The 20,846-nt window shown below is 41.7% G+C and overlaps 1 protein-coding gene across 2 annotated transcripts; it reads right to left on the reverse strand.

Moving 5' to 3' along the window:
• Positions 1–180: 180 nt before the first annotated feature.
• Positions 181–20,706, reverse strand: pan3 (poly(A) specific ribonuclease subunit PAN3). 2 transcript variants are annotated; one of them, XM_026179534.2, is made up of 18 exons: positions 19,558–20,706; positions 18,567–18,688; positions 17,383–17,455; positions 17,224–17,294; positions 16,919–17,063; positions 16,528–16,745; positions 16,114–16,218; positions 15,973–16,030; positions 14,155–14,316; positions 12,607–12,723; positions 12,368–12,469; positions 10,166–10,331; positions 9,795–9,882; positions 9,546–9,685; positions 8,005–8,134; positions 3,670–3,734; positions 3,448–3,586; positions 181–2,767 (listed from the first exon to the last, which is right to left on the reverse strand). In XM_026179534.2, exons 1-18 carry the CDS (start codon positions 19,895–19,897, stop codon positions 2,627–2,629), a joined length of 2,382 nt encoding a protein of 793 aa, XP_026035319.1. In that variant the 5' UTR covers positions 19,898–20,706; the 3' UTR covers positions 181–2,626. The 2 variants fall into 2 exon arrangements, with proteins under 2 accessions (XP_026035319.1, XP_026035323.1); XM_026179538.2 differs by lacking the exons at positions 18,567–18,688; positions 19,558–20,706 and adding an exon at positions 18,180–18,340.
• Between the last annotated feature and the right edge of the window lie 140 nt (positions 20,707–20,846).

Raw genomic sequence — 20,846 nt, forward strand, 5'->3', positions numbered from 1 at the left:
AACCAGTAATAAGTGAGGTTAAAGCCCATCATGCAGTTTCAAAGAAAACCAAAGAGGAATGTGTTTATAATACAGTAAAATCCATGTTTTTATTATGTATGACTGTTATATTTTACCTATATATTAAAAAATGATGGTCTCTGTAACTGCCCCCCCCCCAAAAAAGACTCAACATCAGTATCAGTTTTGGTATTCTTTATTAAAATACTGCTGTACACACAAATATTGCAAAAATTTGAGACAAGAACACAAGAGGGGCTTAAAACATACTAAGATGGTGATTGTAGGTGTGTTGATGTTGGGGAAGAGGAGAAGGTCATCACTAATATTAACCGGAGTGTGTGTTATCATGTGGAATACAGTGATATGAGCACTGACGTTACACAGGCCGAGTCAGGAGGGGCGTGTGTGTTTTTCAAAATGTGTGCAAGTTTGTTTCAAAGGGTTTCCTAAAGCACCACATTCACCAGATAAGTTTTGTCGGTTCATTTTTTTTCTCATTTACTAAAACAGAGGAAGTAGTACATGATCTAACACAGCCAGCACCCTGAAGGTTTGTTGTTGCCCCCAAGAACAGACCGCACTGAAAAGCTCACATAAGTCGACTGCATCTGGGACAGTTTACTTGATTTTGACCTCTATCATCATGATTCAACTGTGTCGACTGTGTGTTAGAGTCTTTGTCACTTTAAAGTCTCGTGTTTGTAACATTTAAATGTTTCTATGAAAAATCTGAATCGGACGAATCAGCAATTGTAGCTTGGCAGAACTTAGCTTGTTGTTTTCTGGGTAATTGAAGGTAAATGAACAATGTCTGAGTGTTAAATGAACCAAAAGTAGATCTGTGCTTCAGGGCAACATGAAATCCCCCCCCACAATGTCTTAAACTTACATTAACTTCCTAAAACCGCCATCTGAAGACGTCCCGCCCACTCCACTGTAGCTCATCTATATGACTGGACAAGGGGCAGCCAATGACAGCCAGACACATTCAATCATTGGGCCCATCCAGCTGTTCGTCATCCTGAGAGAAAACCAAGTCATCCAAGTGAGTGCAGCAGCCAGCGCTGCTGCTGTGTCTCCAGCACGTTTGTATTTCATGATCTTAAAAAAATAAACACGCAAATAAAACAAATTACAGGTGGTGCCCTGTTTGTATCCTCCTTCGCCCTCCATCCCCTTCCCATTTACCTAAACCCCTGCTGGAATTGGTCCACAGAATAAAAAAAAAAAAAAGCAAAAAAAGAAAACTTGACAGCCCTCCCAATTTCCCATCATGCATTCCTGCACAACAACTGAGCAAAGAAAAAAAACAGCTGGGAAAAAGTCACAAAAGCATTGCTTTTTCTCAAAAGTAGAGGGGCCCAGACCCCCTGAGGGGAGGTGAAGTTTGGGATAAAAGGGATGGAAAAAGAGGGAACAGTAAGAAAGAGACATATATAAGGGACATTAGAGGTGAGAAGATAGGTGTGGGACCAAATAAGGACATTCCACAAAGAGGCAGCTATGGCTCCACCTCAACAGAAGCCCCACCCATGGGCTACACCCAAGTGTTGGGTAGCACAGCCAAAATGACCCTTCCTTGAGCGGTAGATGCCACGACCATGTCCATTGACCAAAGGTGGTTGCTGCATATGAAACAAACACTTGGTAGACGGCAACAGGAGAAGACACCCCTTCCTCAGTGCCAACAGAAACCACGCATCCCCACCCCACCCCATCTCACACTACCCCAGGAGAAGACACCTCTTCCTGAGTGCCCATAGACACCACAAGTCTCCACCCACCCAATCCCAAATCCCATTCCATGCCACCCCACTGCAAATGAATCCAAATTCCATAATCTCCTGAACCAAAATGTCTGAAAACCTTATTTGTTTTCCAGTTTTACAAACCCTTCCCGCCCTACCCAAGTGGTTTTATTTCCTTTTGTCAAAAGGGAACCATCAACCAAGGCTAAAGCTAGTTAGCTGTCCAACTCCAATGAAAGCCTTGAGTGGTGTCTCCCGTCTCCAAGTGCTTCAGAATGAAGGGGTGTGGTCTCCAACCGGAAGAAAGATGCAGTCAGTAGAAAGCTAGATTTCTTTTTTTTTGTTTTTGTTTCAATTCCGAGTCTGCTCTGGTAATTTATGTCCATGTGTGATTTTAGCTCTCTGTTCACCCTGTAGGCCACTCACACATATTCATAAAAATAACAAAACTTGACAAAAAAATTAAAATCTTAGTGCATCCTCCTCAGAAAAATAAACCCCAGCTGTAGAAACAAACAATAAAAGCAGGAAAAGTTCAAAACGTCATGTTTTGTGTCTCACTTTGTTCCCCAAATCTTAAAAAAATGTCATCATATGTGTTCGTCACAGCTTCCATGTTTGTCCTTAAACTTTTGTTTTCCTCCTTTTGTTTTTAAACTTTCAGCTGTGGGGTTTAAGAAAACTAAAAAAGAAAAGTTACATTTTAGAAAAGCCTTCCTGGTGGACAGGGTCAGTGTATGTGACTGAGGTTCACGAAGCCCTGCCCCGCTGCCTTTGCCATGCTGATGTCATCTCTTTGAGCCTGGTCCTCCACTGTAGTGCAAAAATGTGCTCCAGGTCCCGGCAACTCCACCCTGCCGGGCCTGAAAGCGGCGCTACAGAGAGCCGGATGCAGCGGCCTGCAGCTCCTGGAAGGTACTGTCAAAGCAGCGCTTCAGGTCCGAGTAGGTCACAACCAGGACACTTTTCTCGTCCCGAGACACCAGGCTGATCTTCTCAGGAACGCCTGCGTCCAGCTAAATGAACACAAGAAACAGAACTTTTTAAAAAAAAGTATATTTTGTAAGTGTTGTTTTCTGTTTTGCTACAGTTAGCATACAAAAGCAATTCATTCTTATGAGAAAAGCAACTGTTTTGACAATCAGTTGGGATCGCTTTTGCAAGTCACAAGGTCATGTGGGTGCACCGATAACAGGATAAGACTATCTGACACAAATTTAACAGTGAGTGCAGCTATTCATACAACAGTTTACTCAAATGAAAAGGCTGTAACTGCGAAAAGTCACAGCTTTAATTAGATTCAGGCTAATGAAGTGAAAAGAGGAACTAAAGTGTTAAGAAAAACAGTGACAGCTTGACAAGGAAGTTAAGCTGGTGGTTAAAAAGGATCTACACATGTATGGTGCTGGTTCGGACTGACATACTGTATAATTCAGTGTTTTGGAACTGAAATTTGGAAAATCGCTACACTGTAAAACATGTTAATCTTTTTTTTAACTTCCATTTGCAGTCACTGGGCACACTGATGTGCGATTTTAGCCTATGCTATTGAAGCATTAACAGAAAATTGGGCTGCTGTGCATGTTTGCCTAACTTGTACACATTAAATAGTTCCACGAAGTGCACAACTTATCAAATATCTGCTTATTTAAAAACAAAAGTATTAAAAGAGACCAAAAAAAGAAAGCTCCCTGACTTTGTTGAGGCAGGAGACGATGTGGCTGAGGTCAATCCAGGGCGTCCCCGCTTCTGTCACCTGGTGAAACAGGTGGTCCCGGAAAAGCTTCAACAGGTACCGGTCGCCTGTTTCTGACCACGTTGGGTCCTTTTGGAATCTGATTGGCACAACACAAGACTATGCAGTTGTAACAGAAATAAATCACACACTATGATGCAATGTTCAACAAGTGGTACTTACTCTGGACGTTCATTTATGGTGCCCAGCTTGGCCAGCAGGCGAAAGAGTCGGCCATTTTGCACCTCCTGCAGAAAAAACAAAACAAAACAGGGGGGCCAATTTTATTTGTCTGCACCAGAAATTTTCATTTTTCTTTCAGTTGAAAGAAGCAACGTTGAAAGCAACACCAGAGGAGAAAAATACTCTGCCACTAGTGGCGATAGCAGGCAGTAAAATTCCCCACTCATTACCAACATGCAGTGAATGCTGCTTTAAATTGTATTTTCATTCCTGCAGCTGTAAACAGAGTACAGATGTTAAGTGCAATGAATATGGGCCAAATGAGAGGGGGTTTAAATTTGATGGGTGGGGCAGGGAGATAAATAAATAAACAAACATATATTCCAGTGGGATTTTCTCTTATAAAACACCAATTTCAAATCAAAAGCTCAGGTTCCCCCTGCAAGGAATGCTTCCAAAAACTGAAACCGCTGCTGTTGACTTTCTGCCCATACATGGTGCTGAGCTCCGTTTTCTCTCACGGGGTCTACAAGATACTTCCCTCTGACTGAAAGTGAACCCAAAAAACAATTCTCTGAAATCAAAGACGTGCAAGACAGAAGTAAACCAATATTACACCTACATCATGGCTCCTACACATCAAAACCACCCAACCTAATCCACATAATAGAGAAAAGAATGATGTACTCATAAATATACATTGATTAGGGTGGAATTATGTGATGCATTCTCATAAACATCTTTAACTTAAATAATCCATTAAAAATAAATGCGAGCAGGTGCCAGTTTGTGGAAGTTGCCATGCTGTCATGTCATGCTGAGATAGACGTCGCCATTTCCCTGTTTGTCTGTGGCTAGAGACTGGCGATACATGTAGTATAGCTTTAAACACCCCCCCCCCCCCCCCCAAAAAAAACAAAAAAAACACACACGCACGAACATCTCTTTTAACACTTGTACATGTATATTTTAATAATCTCCTTGTTACATCCTCCCTCATTTCCACCTCATCCCTTATCTCCTGAACTGCACAAATGAACAAAAACAGGCATAAACATGCTTGTTTATTCCAGATATTGTCGCAGTTACTTATTGGCAGCAGATTACACGTGGGACCCTCTCATCTCTGGATAGCTGACAACAGGCCAGCTAAACAACAACAGATGGTTATAAGCTAATGGTATGCCAGTGAATGCTTGAGTGTCCCAAAATTCACACCTTTCCTCTGAAAAACAGCTTGTTTACACTCTCACATCGTGTCCAAGCCCAAGAATGCTAGACACTCTTCACCAACGCGTACTGTAACTTTAAATCTGCACCTAAAGTTGTTGAAAACGTGATGTTGCTCACTCCATGACAGATTACTGCACTGCAGCAAATTACAGCTCACCTTCATGTCTGCAGATATAATTAATTCCTGCCTCTCCTTTCTCTTCTTCCTCTGTCTCACCCTGTCAACTGTATCTTCACTGTTGGACAAAGCGACAATTACTGAAAATCAACTGGCCAATCATTTCGGCTCATTTGAAAATGTATTCAGGATTCATTTTTCTGTAACAGTATTTTCAGACTAGCTTCTGTGTCCACTAACTGAATCAGAAGAAAACTACTACTAACACTAACAAAAAAATAAACTTTTTCAGGATCCAATAAACCTAAAAGGAAATAAAAACAGAATGCAATGATCTATTTGAACTATATATAGAGTTTAAAAATGAAAATGAGAACATCCAAAACGCCGAAACTAAGGAACTGATTCATAATAAATATTTGCCGTTTTGGAATTTGATACCAGCAACAAGTTTCGATGATGTTGGGGACAAAGACCGGAATAGTTTCATGCCGCTTAAAAAAAAATGAGTTAATAATAGTCAATAGTCTTTTAAAAAAGTCTGTGAAAAACTGTGGTTTTTCTCACTGTGATGCTGAGAAACAAGAATTTGGGGATTTGGTCAGAGATTGGTCTAGTATATAAATAATTTTAAAAATTCAGCAAATGCAGACACATGCAAATATCGAGGCTCAACACCACTCAGGCCACACTGACTAAAAAGGAAAGCGGAAAACCATGCAAATGGAAGAACTTGTAATAACAAGATCCAGAAACGCTGCTGTCTTCTCTGAAGTGAAGTGTTTACCTCTACTGTGGCCTGGCTAATCAACATTAGACATTCTTTCTGCAAATCACAGATGCTGAGTTCTTCAGGCTGAATTTGCCTGCCATTAGAGCAAAGTCTTCATGACTGTGTGGAGCTGCATTATTGCACAAGACGGGTAACTTGCACATCTGTGACGATACTACCAATACCAAATGACATGTATAGGTTTATGGGGCAGTTTTTTCAGTAAGGCAATGCCAAACCACATTACGCGTCTGTCTCAGTAGAAGGGATAGTAATCAAAATAATAATATAAGAACTCACAAATGTCAGCAAATGATCAGAATGGATGCGAGGGAATGAACAAAGAAGAGGAAAAACTAGAGGGACAAAAAAATAAACAAACAAACAAACGTCCCAGGAACTGTATTTCTTTCCATCGGCTGGCACCACATGTAAACAACCGGGACACAATCACATTGTAATTAACACACAAAGCAGCTACACAAGCATAAATGCCAGCCACTTACGCTGGCTACATCATAGCTTCTACAGACATTCACTGCAGAAGCCTAAATCAGGGCTGACTGCAGTTCAGGTCTGTCGCACTTAAAAGCGTTAATTTACAAAAAATAAAAACAACCACCAGTGCTACCCCCTCAGCCTTCTAGTAGACACACCTGTGCACCTGTTCAAAATTGCACGTCCGCTTGTTCTCAAGTTATCGCAGTCACAAGATTTTCAGAAAACTTACTCTGAGCTTGAGATTCAAGTTACTGAGATTCAAACATCCAAGAAATTTAAGTAGATGCACCTATGGTATGAATCTGAAGCTCCTGCGCTGACTGGCTGTCCAGTTATCGGATTCATAAACTTAGCTGTCCAAACCGCTCGCCCGCCCAGCGGGTTGACGGCAATTCACCCATCCTTTTACCACTGAGGTATTACAAACTGAAATACTGTGAAAGAATGAGGTTGAGGCAAATGAAAAGCTTACAGGGACCTGTTAAAAGAATGAGGTGCAAACAATGCTCTGTCCAAGCTTCTGTTAAAAGATCCTGCTGGCAATTAATTCACACAGTTCATACAGTTTAGGAGAAAAACATTTCAAATCTCCTCTTTGTATCGTTAGCAAATAACCATAGTGTTTAAATTACATACCGTTTACTGTAAACATACTGCTACGGATACATTGTTTGGAGGGGGGCGGGGGTCTCTGGAGTTGACTGAACAGTGTCTGTTTCATTTTGTTAACCCTCTCCCTATCTGATGAACAGTTACAGCTGCAAGCAGAGCCAAACATGAGATTTCCTTTGTCTACCTCAAAATCATTCAATCTGATGTGTTCCAGATGGCTAAAAATATCAAGCATGGGTACCAGTGATAGATACCAGCTGTATTTGTATTACTACATCTACATCACAAGAAAACAAAACAATGAGTGCTTCTTGGCAAAATGACCAAATTAGAATCTAAATTAAAGATTAACGAGTGTCTTTAAAAGCAGCATCATGGCTGAAGCAACAACAACCTGTAACTTAACACAGCAGCACTGTTACAATGATGCAACCACAAACTCAAAATGGTTTACATGAAACTTTTAACTTTTAACTTTCAAATAAAGCTTTTCTTCAACAATATAAGAGTGACCAGGAAAACGCAGGGGGCTACTGCTATTTTTACACACGCAGGCATGCATTCAGCTTCATCTACATACTGTCATTAGCTGAGTTTGGACTAAAAAACTCATACTACTGAGAACCATTTGTGTTCTCATGAAACATTACTGACATCACTCAAATTTAAAGAACTCTGTTTTCATAACACCTACTCAGAATAGATAGTAAACAGGGTCTGCAGCTAGGAGGTTTAAAAAACAAAAAAAACAAAACACAAAACAAACAAAAAAAACAAAACCCCACAAGCTACTTCACTTGGCGTGTCAGCACGGAGACAAGGCCGGAAGAGGAAGCTGGGGCCTGACCGAAAGAAAAAGACTGAGATGGGGTCGGGTTGGGCGTTTCACACATCGATGCTCCAACAAGTCCACAATATACTGTACAACATCCTGTGCGTGCACACACACACACACACACACACAACTTCCCTATTTGCTAACCAAGGTAATACCCCCTTTTATCCACCGCACATGGAGTAAACAATATGGCTGATTCATGTTACAGACACGTTTTCTGTTCAGACCTTCTCTGTGTATTCAACATAACCTTCATCATACCTTGGCCAGATCCTCTTCAATGACGTCATTCCTCATCTGCGACGCATCCAGTTGTGTGTAGAATCTGGCTCCAATCATCGGCATGATGTCATTGACGCTGCGCAGGCGAGACTGTTCGGTCAGCAGATACCTGCAAAACACAGCAACAATTTACCTTCGTGCGAGTTCAGGTCAGGCGCCACTGCACTCACAAGAAGGCGGTTTCTTTACACACTGCCATTTTCTTCTTCACCATTAAGTATAAGGTGCAAGCCGTGGACAAAAAGGTATAAAACACTGCTAAAACCTTAAACAGCACAAGTGTGAGTGCTTCAATTAGAAGATCAAACGCTACTAACCAATCAGATTCCAGCTTTCTCTTATATGCTAAGTTTTGGTTAATTTCATCTATACGCAGACAAAATTAAGTGAAAACTCAGCTGACATGTTATTATGCCACCTGTGACAGTAGCCTGAGTATACTGCATGTCACAATTTACTGAAGTATAAAAGCATCAGTTCTATTAAGAGGTCAACTCTCACTTCATTTACAGGACGCAGATCTGATAAGTCAATGGCCGTTAAACTTCAAAGGTTATTTAGCTTCACACCACCACAAAAAGGTCACACTGACTGAAAGTCCCTGCAGATATTTTTCTCAGCTCTTCTTACTTATTCAATACACGAATCGCATGATTGCATGTTTAGGTGCTGAAGACCTCGTCTTTTTTTCTTTTTTCATAAAGATAAACGTCTTTCAGATAACAGAAACACTGCATAGGACTAACACAGACACTGAGAAATGCATAAAATCTGACTATTTGAATCCTAGGTCAAGATTTTTTTTTAAATGTTCTAATCATTTCCGATTACAATTAATCCTACAGAAGTTTGACACGACTCCAAAGTTGCTGACAGGTATTGCTACAATACCTGTCAGCAGAAGTGCATTGATTGCTCGTGGTAGAGCTAACATAACATAGAGGAAGCTAACAGTAAAGGCTCAGTAGTCCCTTCTTGCCCCACGGACAGCTTTTATTTGTGTTTTTGAAATAGTTTAAGTTAAACCACGGATTGTGGTCAGAATGAGTTGACAACACTTTTTTGTTCAGTCTCAATGTGGTTGTGTTTGTTGCAATACATGTACAGAAGCCTTTATTGCACTTACGATAAAACCAATGCGTTTACCGCCACGTCCATTAATATTGTTTCACATCGCATGAGTTTGTCAGCTACACTGACACGCGACATGTGTAACAGGCAGTAAAATAAGGAACATACAAAGGAAATAACAGCAGTATGTAGCAGCCTTTGGACTCTCACACCAAGCTAGACTAATACAGATAAATTAGGTGGACAATGTTAACTGACTTGTTTACTTTTCATTTATTAATTTAGGTCTGGTTGCCATCACCTTAGCCACTCTACCACCAAAAAACAGGGAAGTAAACTGAAGATTCCTCCAAGCTACAGATACCAGTGATAACCCAAAACAGGTATTAAGTGCAGGCATTTTAGTCCCCCCCCCCAAACTGGGTAACATCACACCACCACCCCCTTACAGAATGAGGTTCTTGAGGTCTGAAGAGTAGTTGATAGACACCAGCTCCATGGCCTTCTGCAGGTTCTCCCTTTGTATGCCAGCCAGGGAGTTGCATGCCAAAGCCAGCACAACCTTGCCCAGTGACACGAGATCTGCTTGCTACAAAAACGACACAAAAATAAACTTTAACCACACTTCCTCAGCTTTTGAAGTAAAACAGAACGACAGTACTAAAATAAAATAATTTCACATGAAGCTGATAAAGTACCTGGTACTGTGGCATAAGGGCAAGATGATTGGTCTGACTGTTGTCAAATGTTAAGACATCAAACACCCCAACACAGTTCACCCGTAACCTACAAAGATTAGCGCATTAGGCATTAGGTAACATACACGTTTGTTGTGCATGCACAGTAGCGTTGTTATGAAAAACGTAAGCGCTGAATGAAAATATTCTTTTGCTTTTAATAGATTTTTTTTTTTTTTTTTACACTTAAGTCATAGTTTCATCTCTGAGCTTAACAATAAATTCATGTTCTTTCACACATGGACATTTATGGTTATAAGAGACAGGCTATGATTCTTATATCCATACTGAACAATGAAATATGTGCTTAGACACTTGAATAGCGTGTATACCTGGTCTTGCCAGTGATGAGAATTTTGCTGGGGTCCATCACACGGCAGGCCAGGCCCGCCGTGTGGATGGTGCGCAGGGCTGAGCTGAGCTGGACGATGTATGCCCAGATGAGGGATTCTGGGAGAAGACCCGCGTGCTGCCGTGGTGGAGGGGGTTCATGTTGTCCTGCACATGAGAAAAAAGTTTTATTGCACAAAAGTGGTGTGAGGTTTTACATTACTTATGAACTAAACCTCAGACTACTTCCTCAGTAACCTTATCTTCATGACAAGCTGTTTCTTAGAGGTCTGATATGAGTAAAAACGCATGAACTTCAGTGTGTAGATTAACAAGCTCAGCGACAGTGCAGACTCAGAAAACAACTAAAAATTCCTGATAAAATCAAGAAGCTCAATGACATATTGTTTACTGTATCTTTACTTTTACACTATGCTGCATTCCTGTTAATTGCAACTTTGTTTGCAGTTAAGAAGTGACTTAATTGCATTTTCTAAAAACAAAATATGAAGGAATTCATTCCATTCATTCATTCATTCAATGTGCATCTGTTGGATGCACATTAAACTAGTTGTAAAGCACTCAACAGCTGTGAGATCCCTGTGAGGTTTTGCATTGTGCGCAGGTTTTACCAATTTGGAAAAATTGCGCAGGAGGATAAAGTCATCCACAACTTTTCTGAAGCCTTCGTTATGTATGTGTTTGGTGGACACACATCAAATGTTATTGGCATTGGAGATTTCAGTGTGGTTTTGTGAGCTGATGGAGACCCTGATGCGCTGTACAGGCTTCTTTCCGGCCTTCATGCATTTAGTCAGCAGTTTATTTTCAGACAGCCGAGTAAGTTAGCTGTGTTGCTTTGTGGTGCAGACAACTCCGTATGCTTTGCATAGGATTTATTCTTGTTTAAAAATCACTTGCACTGAAGCCAAAGTATTTCCAGTCCTGACATTTGATTTTTGTTTTGAAACGGCCTGTTACATCTTATATTGATCTTTTAACAAAGTTTTCCTGGGCCAGACTGCATCCCGGAAACTTCAAGCAACCGGATGCAGGGAACAGCTGTGACTAGCACATGCTGTTAGGGTCATGGGAGACGATTAAGGAGCACTTGGATTTGCTCTTACTTTGCGTTCTATTGATGTAGCACGCAATTTTAATATCAGTCAATTATGGTCATTTAATTGTGGGAAGCCAAAGTTGTGACCGAGATTAAAATGTGATTAACTGTGGAAGCCTACTTTACGTAAAACTGACGAGTTCACTACATCACTGAGAACCGCTAATGAAATTCTTACTCATCAAAATACTCGTTTCAGTCAGTTTGAACAAGCGTCTCATAAGGCAAGACCGCTTACCGTTTCTAGAAATCGTGTTTATTATCGGGGCAGTACTCACTTCTTTCTCGTAATCCCCCTGCAAGTTTTACAACCAATGTGAACCACTCGCATTGGGTAATGTAAGTCAGGCAGTAGAGCGTTAGGGTGTGTACAACACAATCAAACCACAATGCAACATGTGAGAATAAGGAACCTGTTTGTTTCACTAAAGACCATTCCAGAATGAAATGGCTTCAGATGACATTATCTGGTATTTCGGTGTATAATCATCATGTACCCGTGTGCAAAGGCATCTGAGAGACACTTGTTATATACACACACACGTGCTTGTATATACATCTCATTTGTTGTGGTTTCTTATCAGTGTTTGGAATGGATGACACAAAGACCAAGGTCTGAATGCCTCTGCTTCCTCTGTCTGTCATTCCTGTATACAGGCTATTTAACAGCACCTGCCTTAGGATCAGTTTCAGCCACAGTTTCCTCCAAGTCCCCGTGTGTCTATCACAAAGACCCATGCTTGCCAACCGTCAGCTTAGGCTACCAAACAAGACTTCAAAAAACACAAAAAAACCCTCTCCAAAACATATTTTTAGACACTTTGAATTTCTTAAAAACATCATGTATTATTTGTTTGCACAATCTAACCCATCTACCTACATACCTATAAGCATGGCATGAGCACAACTGCATGCAATGCAATCATGAACGCATGCACTCAAATAGACTTGGGCCGATGACCTCATTATCAAACAAGTAAACAGAGTCGAAATGTGTGAAGGGGAGGGAGTGCAGAAAGGCGTGTGAGGTGATGCTAGGCCTATTCGTAGCAAAGGACGAGGAAGGGAGGGACAGTCAGCATACCCCATTTCCTTTTGGTGAAGTACGAGTCTGCTGCTGGGTCATTAAAGTGTCTGCTGAACATGGTTTCTGCACCTGCATGGAAATCATACGAGAACACCAAAGCTGGGGAAGAAGACAAAAGCGTGAGAAAACATTGAGCCAATTTAGTATAAAATATAGTTATGTAACCAGATAAAATGCAAGTCTAAAATCATGTAGCTATATAAAATTTCTGTTCAAATACAGCTGATTACACTCACAGTGGTCTCCAAAGGCCTTGGTGGTGAAGACCTCTCTCAATGTTACAGTGTTTGAGTGCTGAACCTTCTTCCACATGTCCACCAGCATCATGCACTTTGTGTTAACGAGGCGGAAACCTTTGCATATTAAAAATATGAATTATTTATAAGACATTCATTTTATGTTAGATTGGGATTGCAGCTCATAAAACACACACACACACACACACACACACACACACACACACACACGATGCAAGTCAATAAAATTAATATTCAGTTTTATCTGCTATAAAACTAAAGCAATTTCCACAACTCCTTTATTAGGCTGTGGGAAGGTAACATTTCATGTTTAAATCTATGGAGTTTAAAGTTTCAGAACGTCCTTGGCATTAAAATAATTTGATCAAATTCATTAATTAATTATTGCTCTGTGAGTTAAATCCCAATATTAACATTATTTTCTATAGCATTCATCTCTTGTCTTATTTCCAGCAGTGTTGATTTCTACTGTTAATGCTGATATGGTCTCTATCATCATCATATTCATCTTACATGCTTCTTATTGGAGTAGGCGGTACTCATAGGGATTATTTTGTGAAGAAGTGTCAGATGATATGTGAAACTTCCCTTTTATGTAAACAAAACAGAGCCTGACACAGAAAGCCGTCTTAACAGAGACAGCTGATAACCACTGTCCGACTGGGAGTGCTTGCTCACACACACACACACACACACACACACACACACACACACACACACACACACACACACACACACACACACACACACACACACACACACACACACACACACACACACACACACACACACACACACACACACACACACACACACACACACACACACACACACGTTTGAGCTATATTCAAACTTTCGTGGGGTATACCTCTCTGGTCTGGACATTGGCCAAATGTAGTAGACAAGATTAGAAAGCCTGTTGTTACAGAAATACTCATTTGGGGAGGAGCAGATCCTGGAAAGAGCATGAAGGTGGAACTACACCTGCTTGCTGGATTCACTCAGGTATTGAATGTTCTATTCTAACATGAACTCAACTGGACATTAAGTAAACGTTGCATTACAGAGCTTACGAGATAAAAATCTGTTCTGTCAGACTGAGTCGCAGCTCCCCCCAAGTAATGTATTGAAAGTTTAGAGCTGCAGTGCACCCATGAAAGCATTTAATTAAATTCAACTCAATTTTATTTATATAGCGCCAAATCACAACAACAGTTACCTCAAGGCACTTTATATTGTAAAGGAGACCCCACAATAATACAAACAGAGAAAAAACCCAACAAACATATGACCCCCAATGAGCAAGCACTTTGGCGACAGTGGGAAGGAAAACTCCCTTTTAACAGGAAGAAACCTCTGGCAGAACCAGGCTCAGGCATTACAATACAACATTACAATATTAGAAATGCTGGAACAGCTTCTTTCGCTTATTAAACTGGGCTATTGGGAGGGTGAATCAACTCTTAGGATTATCTGACATGGTGTGTGGCATCTGAGAAAAATGCATATGATGGCCACATTTCTTACCATGTATCCTCCTCAGGCAGTACGGTAAGTCATCTTTGCTATTCACTGCCTTGTAGCACGAGGTGATGTAGCTGAAGTTGCTGGTCTTCTGCATGCGGTTTGGTGGGGGAAGGGGCTCGAGGGGAAACAGGCTGTGATAGCTGTCCACCTCAGATGGTACATCTACCAAAAACAGGCATTTTTAGAGAGAGAAAAAACACCACATACTGCACAAAAAGTAAAGATTTAAAATGTAAGTGGCAACTAGGGTTGAGCGATATGTAAAAATGTTCCAACCGACAATCCTTAGTCCAATAATCGACAATGGGTGATATATTCACTTTTTGATAGGCGGAGCAATATAATCATGCACAGACTGATTTGCGCATTTACAAGATAGAAGTCCAAAGATGGACAAACTAATTTCCAAAAAAGATTAGGGCTGTCAGCGTTAACGCAGTGTTAATTCAATCATCACGATTAAAAATTTTAACGTGCTCAACCCGTCTGGAGCGCAGAATGAACTTTGGACAAACTGTCCAAAATGCGTTGACAGAGACATTTCAAGGATTTTGACTCAGTCTGCGCTCCAGATGGGTTAATTGTTAATCCCGTTAGTCGTGATGACCGCACATTAACGCTGACAGCACAAAAAATATATATAAAGTCACCAATTTGGGATGAGAGCGGTAAACCTAAGGATGTAACCAAAGTGGTGTGCCGCTTGTGCAGTCGTATAGTGCGAGCAAAGTACTCAAACACGACTAACTTACATGAGCATGTACGTGTCCACCATCCGAATTAGTATGCTAGGCTATCACCAGCTTCTGCAGCTCCATCAACAAGCATTTGGGCGCGCTCTGAGGAGGGTGCATTTGGGCGCGCTCTGAGGAGGGTGCATTTGGGCGTGCTCTGAGGAGGGTGCATTTGGGCGTGCTCTGAGGAGGGTGCATTTGCTCGCAGATGAAAGAGGGTGCTGTTAAAACAGCGCTATTATTATTTTTTCTGTTGGCTGCTTCTATTAGCTAAATCCTTATTAGAAAACTTGTTCATGGGCAAATAAATAAATCGCCCTCGTTAAAACGATCGCCGATGGGCTCAACCTATAGTCAATATATTTGTCCAATCACCCAACCCTAGTGGCAACAAACAAGATTTTTGGTTTAATTTACTGTAAAGTTCATATTCCTGTGGTACAAAAAGCTTGTTTGAAAAACAATCAGAAATCTTGTTTTCCCTGTTAGTGACCAAGAGCTTTTCCCCAGACGGTAAACTATCTCGAATAATTGTGAAAACCAGTCACAGCAGAATTTTTAAAAAAGTCCCTGAAGAAGGTGAAGTAGGAGCGTGACAGAAACCAAAAGTAAAACAAGACTGAGCCTGAAACGGACATTCACTCTATTACAAAAGCTCAAGGATTTGTGATCAAAAGCAACGTGTGTGGCATCATCTCCAGTGAGTTAACTATTAACAAAAAATGACGGCTTACTAGCCTGAGTTATTTTAAAACTGAATCTGAGCCAGACTTTCCAACACGTGCCTTAAGGAAGACACTGAAAAGCTGTCTGTTGCTCCACAGCACTGCTGACGTGCTGTGTTTGTGGTAGTTGCAATCTTAGCAACACACACACACATACCCACAGAGCCCACAACCAACATATTGCACACTAACAGGACAGAATAACTCTACATCAGACTTGCAATGAGCACTAGTGCTAGTTTGTTTACATGTAAATATAGAAAATAGAACACTGAAACAGCCATTTAGTTTTATAAGCGCATGTTTAAGGTCAGTTGTCACAAGCATCCCTTATAATGTCAACAATGTAGATGCTCTACCTGGATTTTCTGAGTGGTCAATTTGGGCCATGGTTATTAGATGTCTGTTTATCAACTCCTGAAGAAGAAACAAGTGGAGAAGACATCAGTTATAAAGCTCCAGAGAAGAGAAGGGGAATGTTTGGTCAACAAGGACAATACCTGTCGAAGCTCATCAGCCATGAAGAAGGACGGGGCATTGGCTTTCGGCTGCATATAAGCCACATGTGGCGCCGTGGGGGGATAGATATGGTAGGTAGGAAACACCTGCAACAACCAGAAAAAAGAAAATACAGCTTCCTATTTATTGAGAAATGGAAACCAGTCTGATCATACAAATATTGTTTTCAGGCAGCTATGCAAATGAATGCGAGAGAATGAAACTCTTGTGATGTCATAAAAAACAAAAAAAACAAAAAACAAACCAAATTACAGTCCCTATTAGGCCATGAATTTACATCTCAATGAAGCCTATTAAATAACTCATATTTATATCAAAACTTAAAAATGCAGACTGATTTAAGTGATATTCATTTTGTTGTGTTTAAAGTGACTGAATGCACAGTGTATCCGTACCATCCCAGCCATTGGTGCCGGGGTGTTGTCTGTGTAAAAGTAGGTCGTCCCCCCTACAGTCTCTTTCTGGATAATGTGTGCACCCTGGTCAGACGCGGTGGTGGGCACCATGTAATTGGCAGGGTTTGGGGTGTGACTGCGTCGACGGGGAGCAGGTGAGGTGTGTGGTGTAATTTTAGGGGAGTGAAGAGGAGAAGATCCCGCAGACAACGACATTCCTGAAAAAGGAGACAGAACATGAGAAACGTTTCTTAGGAAAAGATTTAATTTCACAGTAATATATGAGGGAAATCCCTCACGAACTCAAGTATTACAATTTCTAAAGATGAAAAACAAAATTGAGCCCAACAGAAAGTGTTTGGGTAGAGGGTAGTTCTCAAAAAACCCACACCTGGAGCCAGTGCAGCAGCTGTGGAGCTGCTGAGACCAGGATGTGCAAAGAGAGGTGAGGGGAAGGCCTGGACAGTGGACTGAGCCATATTGGCCATACGTGGAGCTCCCTTAGGGATGAATTCACTCGCTGCCGGGTTAGGAGCCTGCCAACACAAATGAAAACAATGGAAAAATTATAAGTCGTCTATCAGTCTTGTTGGAGGCAAATTAACTCATCTTGGCTTCAAGTACTTCCTTATATAAAAATGTAATCCTGAACCCTTAAAGAACTTTAATGCTATGACCCAATGTTTGTACGCTCACCTTTCTCCTTTGGGAAATGCTAAGAGCACCAAAATCACTGAACAGTGAGGACGTCGGGGAGTTCACTGGATCTGCAAAGCACAAAGTGTTGAAGGCCCCTTCCAAACTTCAGTGGATGAGTGTCAGCTAGTGCCCCAAAGATATCTCAATACAGCTTACCATGAGTGCTGTGGCTGAAGTTCTTGGCACCATCATTGAGAAGACTGGGAGAGCTGCTGCTGGTAGTCATTCGCTAAGGAGAGCAGCATCCAGAGGAGATGTGTTACAAAAAGCACCCTGCTGTCCAATTATGTTCATCAAAATACAACGAAGTACCATAAAATAATTTAACTGCAGGGCCTTAGTCTCCAATTATGCTTTCAAAAACCTAAAACTTTTTTTTGTGGTGGTAGGTTGGAGCTGCTGGTATTAAACCTATAAATGTTTTAGTTCCAAAGTAGTTGGTGTCAAATTAATAACTAATCTACAAATTCAGCTGCCTCTTTCATGAGGCCAGGGTTTTGGATATAGTCCAACTTCACTGCTTTGGGCTGGTCACGTCACTCTTTGTTTTGCTCTGTAGCATTCTGTCAGCTTGAAATAGGAGCACGTGAACCAGCTCTTCACCTGGCTCCAGGTTCTGGTTTGAGTGGCCCTCAAGCTCACAACAGATCTCCCAGAGAGCTGAACAAGGACTACCATCACTAGCCACAGTCCAAGACAAAGGATTCAGAGCTGGTCTAAAAGCAAGATGAAAGACTCACTGGAGAGGCAGCTCAATGACATTAAACACTGGCCAAAAAGCAACGCAGTCTACCTGCAGAGTCAAGTTTAGATCGTTAGCAGCATCTGAACTTTCAAAAGCATGCCTGAGGGCATTGTCTACTAGTAAAGTTATTGCATACGGCACAAAAAGAAAGAAAGAAAGAAAAGAAATAAGGTTCAACCCTAACATAACCATGTTGCCAGTCACGTACATGTGAAAACCACTGACTGGGGATGTAGCGATATACCCGCCAGTAAATGCCTCGATGACTCCCAACAGCAAAAGACGAAACTTAATGATGGCAGTGGCTGACGTTAACCTATTGTGTCACATCGATTTCACAGTAGCTAAATGTTCAAAGTTGGAGTGATGAAGAACTTGAAGACTGGTTTATTGTGAAGCTGTTTTTATGTTTCCCTGTAAAAAAAGAAAGGGCAATAACAACAAACTCAATACAGAAATGTAACTGGTATACCATCAACTCAGAATTTCATAGGCATTGTATTCCTAACATAGCAAAACAAAACACGCATATATTCATTTTCAGTTCGTTTAACTGTACATTTACTGTGACAGACCTACAGCGTCCCTCTTGTACCTGCATCATTGAGTATTTAGGCTCTGCTGGACTTCCAAATCCATTGACCCCAATAAAGCTGCTGCTGAAGTAAGAGTTGGTAAGATTGGCATCGCTCAGGGTTGCGCCTTCCATCCCTGGGACTGTAGATGACAATAAAAGCAGAGTTTTGCAGATTAGGACTGCAACCAGACCATATCAGTTAGAGATAATTGCTTACACAGTCCAAAATGTAATGCACTCATGCTAATGTGTGCACAAGTGAGCGCGTCTTCAGCCAATCACAGTTTGAAAGCATGTAAACAGTGAGCCGCAGCTGAAGCTTGACCCAAGGTGATAGCTACCACCAGCAAACTTTTTTAGTAATACTTCCAGGGCAGCTTTTAATGCACGACTGCAAAGTGCATGCTACTTAAACACAAAAACACAACACACAAAAACAATGCCTACTAAACCGTTAGCGTAGGTAGGCTAGTGTTAGAAAAGACTCAACTTGGAGAACAACACTAAACTTCACTTTAAGTTAAGTGAAGAAGAAAATGCAAAGTGCTGATAAAAACACTCATTTCTCCTTTTTTGGAGGAGAAACCCAAACAGGTAGAATAAGTTAAAGTGGTCAGTTTAAACATAGTTTAGCTAACGCTAGCTGGCTATTAGCTGCAGGAGCTAACGTTAGTGGGACGCGGATTTCTGCCCACTCACAGCTGTCACACAACACAACAGGCCTCCTCGGCTACAGCAGCATGGCTCATGTTTTGTGTTTTTAAGATACTGGTAACACAACGTGTAGTCAAAACTTGTGAGGCGACAGTTAAAGAGCGCGATATATGCTAGTTGCACGCTGGGCTGTTTTGCTAATGTCTGGCAAGTAAAAGTAAACCACGTTGTTTTGGCGCTGAGAGGCCTCAGTGAATCCTCGGGCAAAATTTTAACAAAGCTCCGTGAGGCCCGAAAGTAAAGTCACAGTCAGTCACCCTGCACGAGGCCTTGGTTTACAGTCATTTGTACTCACTGGTTAACAGCTGCCCCTCCAGAGACGTACTCGCAGGCCCCAATGTTTCACTCTTCTTGGGCACGCCGGTGCCCCCACCGCCCGGGCAGCCCGCCGCGGAGCCGCCAAGGGAATACCCCGCTGGCGTCCCACCACCCCCGGCCATGGACAACGGGACAGGGCTGCCGCCGCCGCCGTGCAGCGGCAAACTCGCCAAGGACGGATCCTCATGCAAGAACTGACACTCATCTCCATAAAAGCAGGTTTTGTCTTTTGCGTAGTATCGACAAAACTTCACCTTGACATTGGGTATCCCGGCACCCCCGAGCGGAGCAGCTGAAGGTGGGAGTCCACTGTTCATGGCACTGCTGCTGCCGCCACTGCTGCCGGAAGACGCTCAAACATAGAGATGCAGGAAGCTAGCGTGCTAGCCCGCTAGCTTTCAACCAGTTTTCACTTAAAGGAGCGGGTTAATGTCACTTCGGGTGGTGGAAAACACTTAAGATCCCAGAGTACTCACATTCTAAGGCTAAGGAGCATTTTGGTTTGAGGAAATATCACTGCATGTGAAATCCTGGTCGTCGTTGTTGCTTTGGTTGTTTACGCTATCCATGCAGCTGCCTTCGTAAAGTAGCCTGTTGTTGTTGTTTTTTCCGCTCGCAGCCTCTGTGCTGTGCTACAGAGCCGCTAGCATAGCTGTGCATTGTGGGTAAAACAAATTGTATGGATGCAAACTAAATTTGAGGTATCTGCGATGTTGACAAAGATATAGGGGGAAATTATCTTTTTTTTTTTTAGCGCGGTTATCATTCAGAATTAAGCAAATGATTGCAACATCGTAAAACATTTTAAAATAAATTTTAAAAAAAGAGAAAGAAAAAAGAAATTACTTCTTATTTTTGGTCTTACTAGATGATGGAACAAATATTTCCCAGCATGCATACAATATCTCTCTTCTCGGGGCGACCGTGGCTCAGGGGGTTGGGAAGCGTATCTGGTTCGATCGCCGGGCTCTCTGTCCTGGTCGTTGTGTCCTTGGGCAAGACACTTTACCCTACTTGCCTACTGGTGTTGGCCAGAGGGGCCGATGGCGCGATATGACAGCTTCGCTTCTGTCAGTCTGCCCCAGGGCAGCTGTGGCTACAACCGTAGCTTGCCTCCACCAGTGTGTGAATGTGAGAGTGAATGAATAGTGGCATTGTAAAGCGCTTTGGGTGCCTTGAAAAGCGCTATATAAATCCAATCCATTATTATTATGTCTCTGTCATGTTGATAACGTAGAAACCAGCCTCTTCAGTTTTTTCTTAATA

The sequence above is a fragment of the Astatotilapia calliptera genome, chromosome 9 (genome assembly GCF_964374335.1).
Source record: "Astatotilapia calliptera chromosome 9, fAstCal68.1, whole genome shotgun sequence".
In the NCBI taxonomy this organism is placed as follows: Eukaryota; Metazoa; Chordata; class Actinopteri; order Cichliformes; family Cichlidae; genus Astatotilapia; species Astatotilapia calliptera.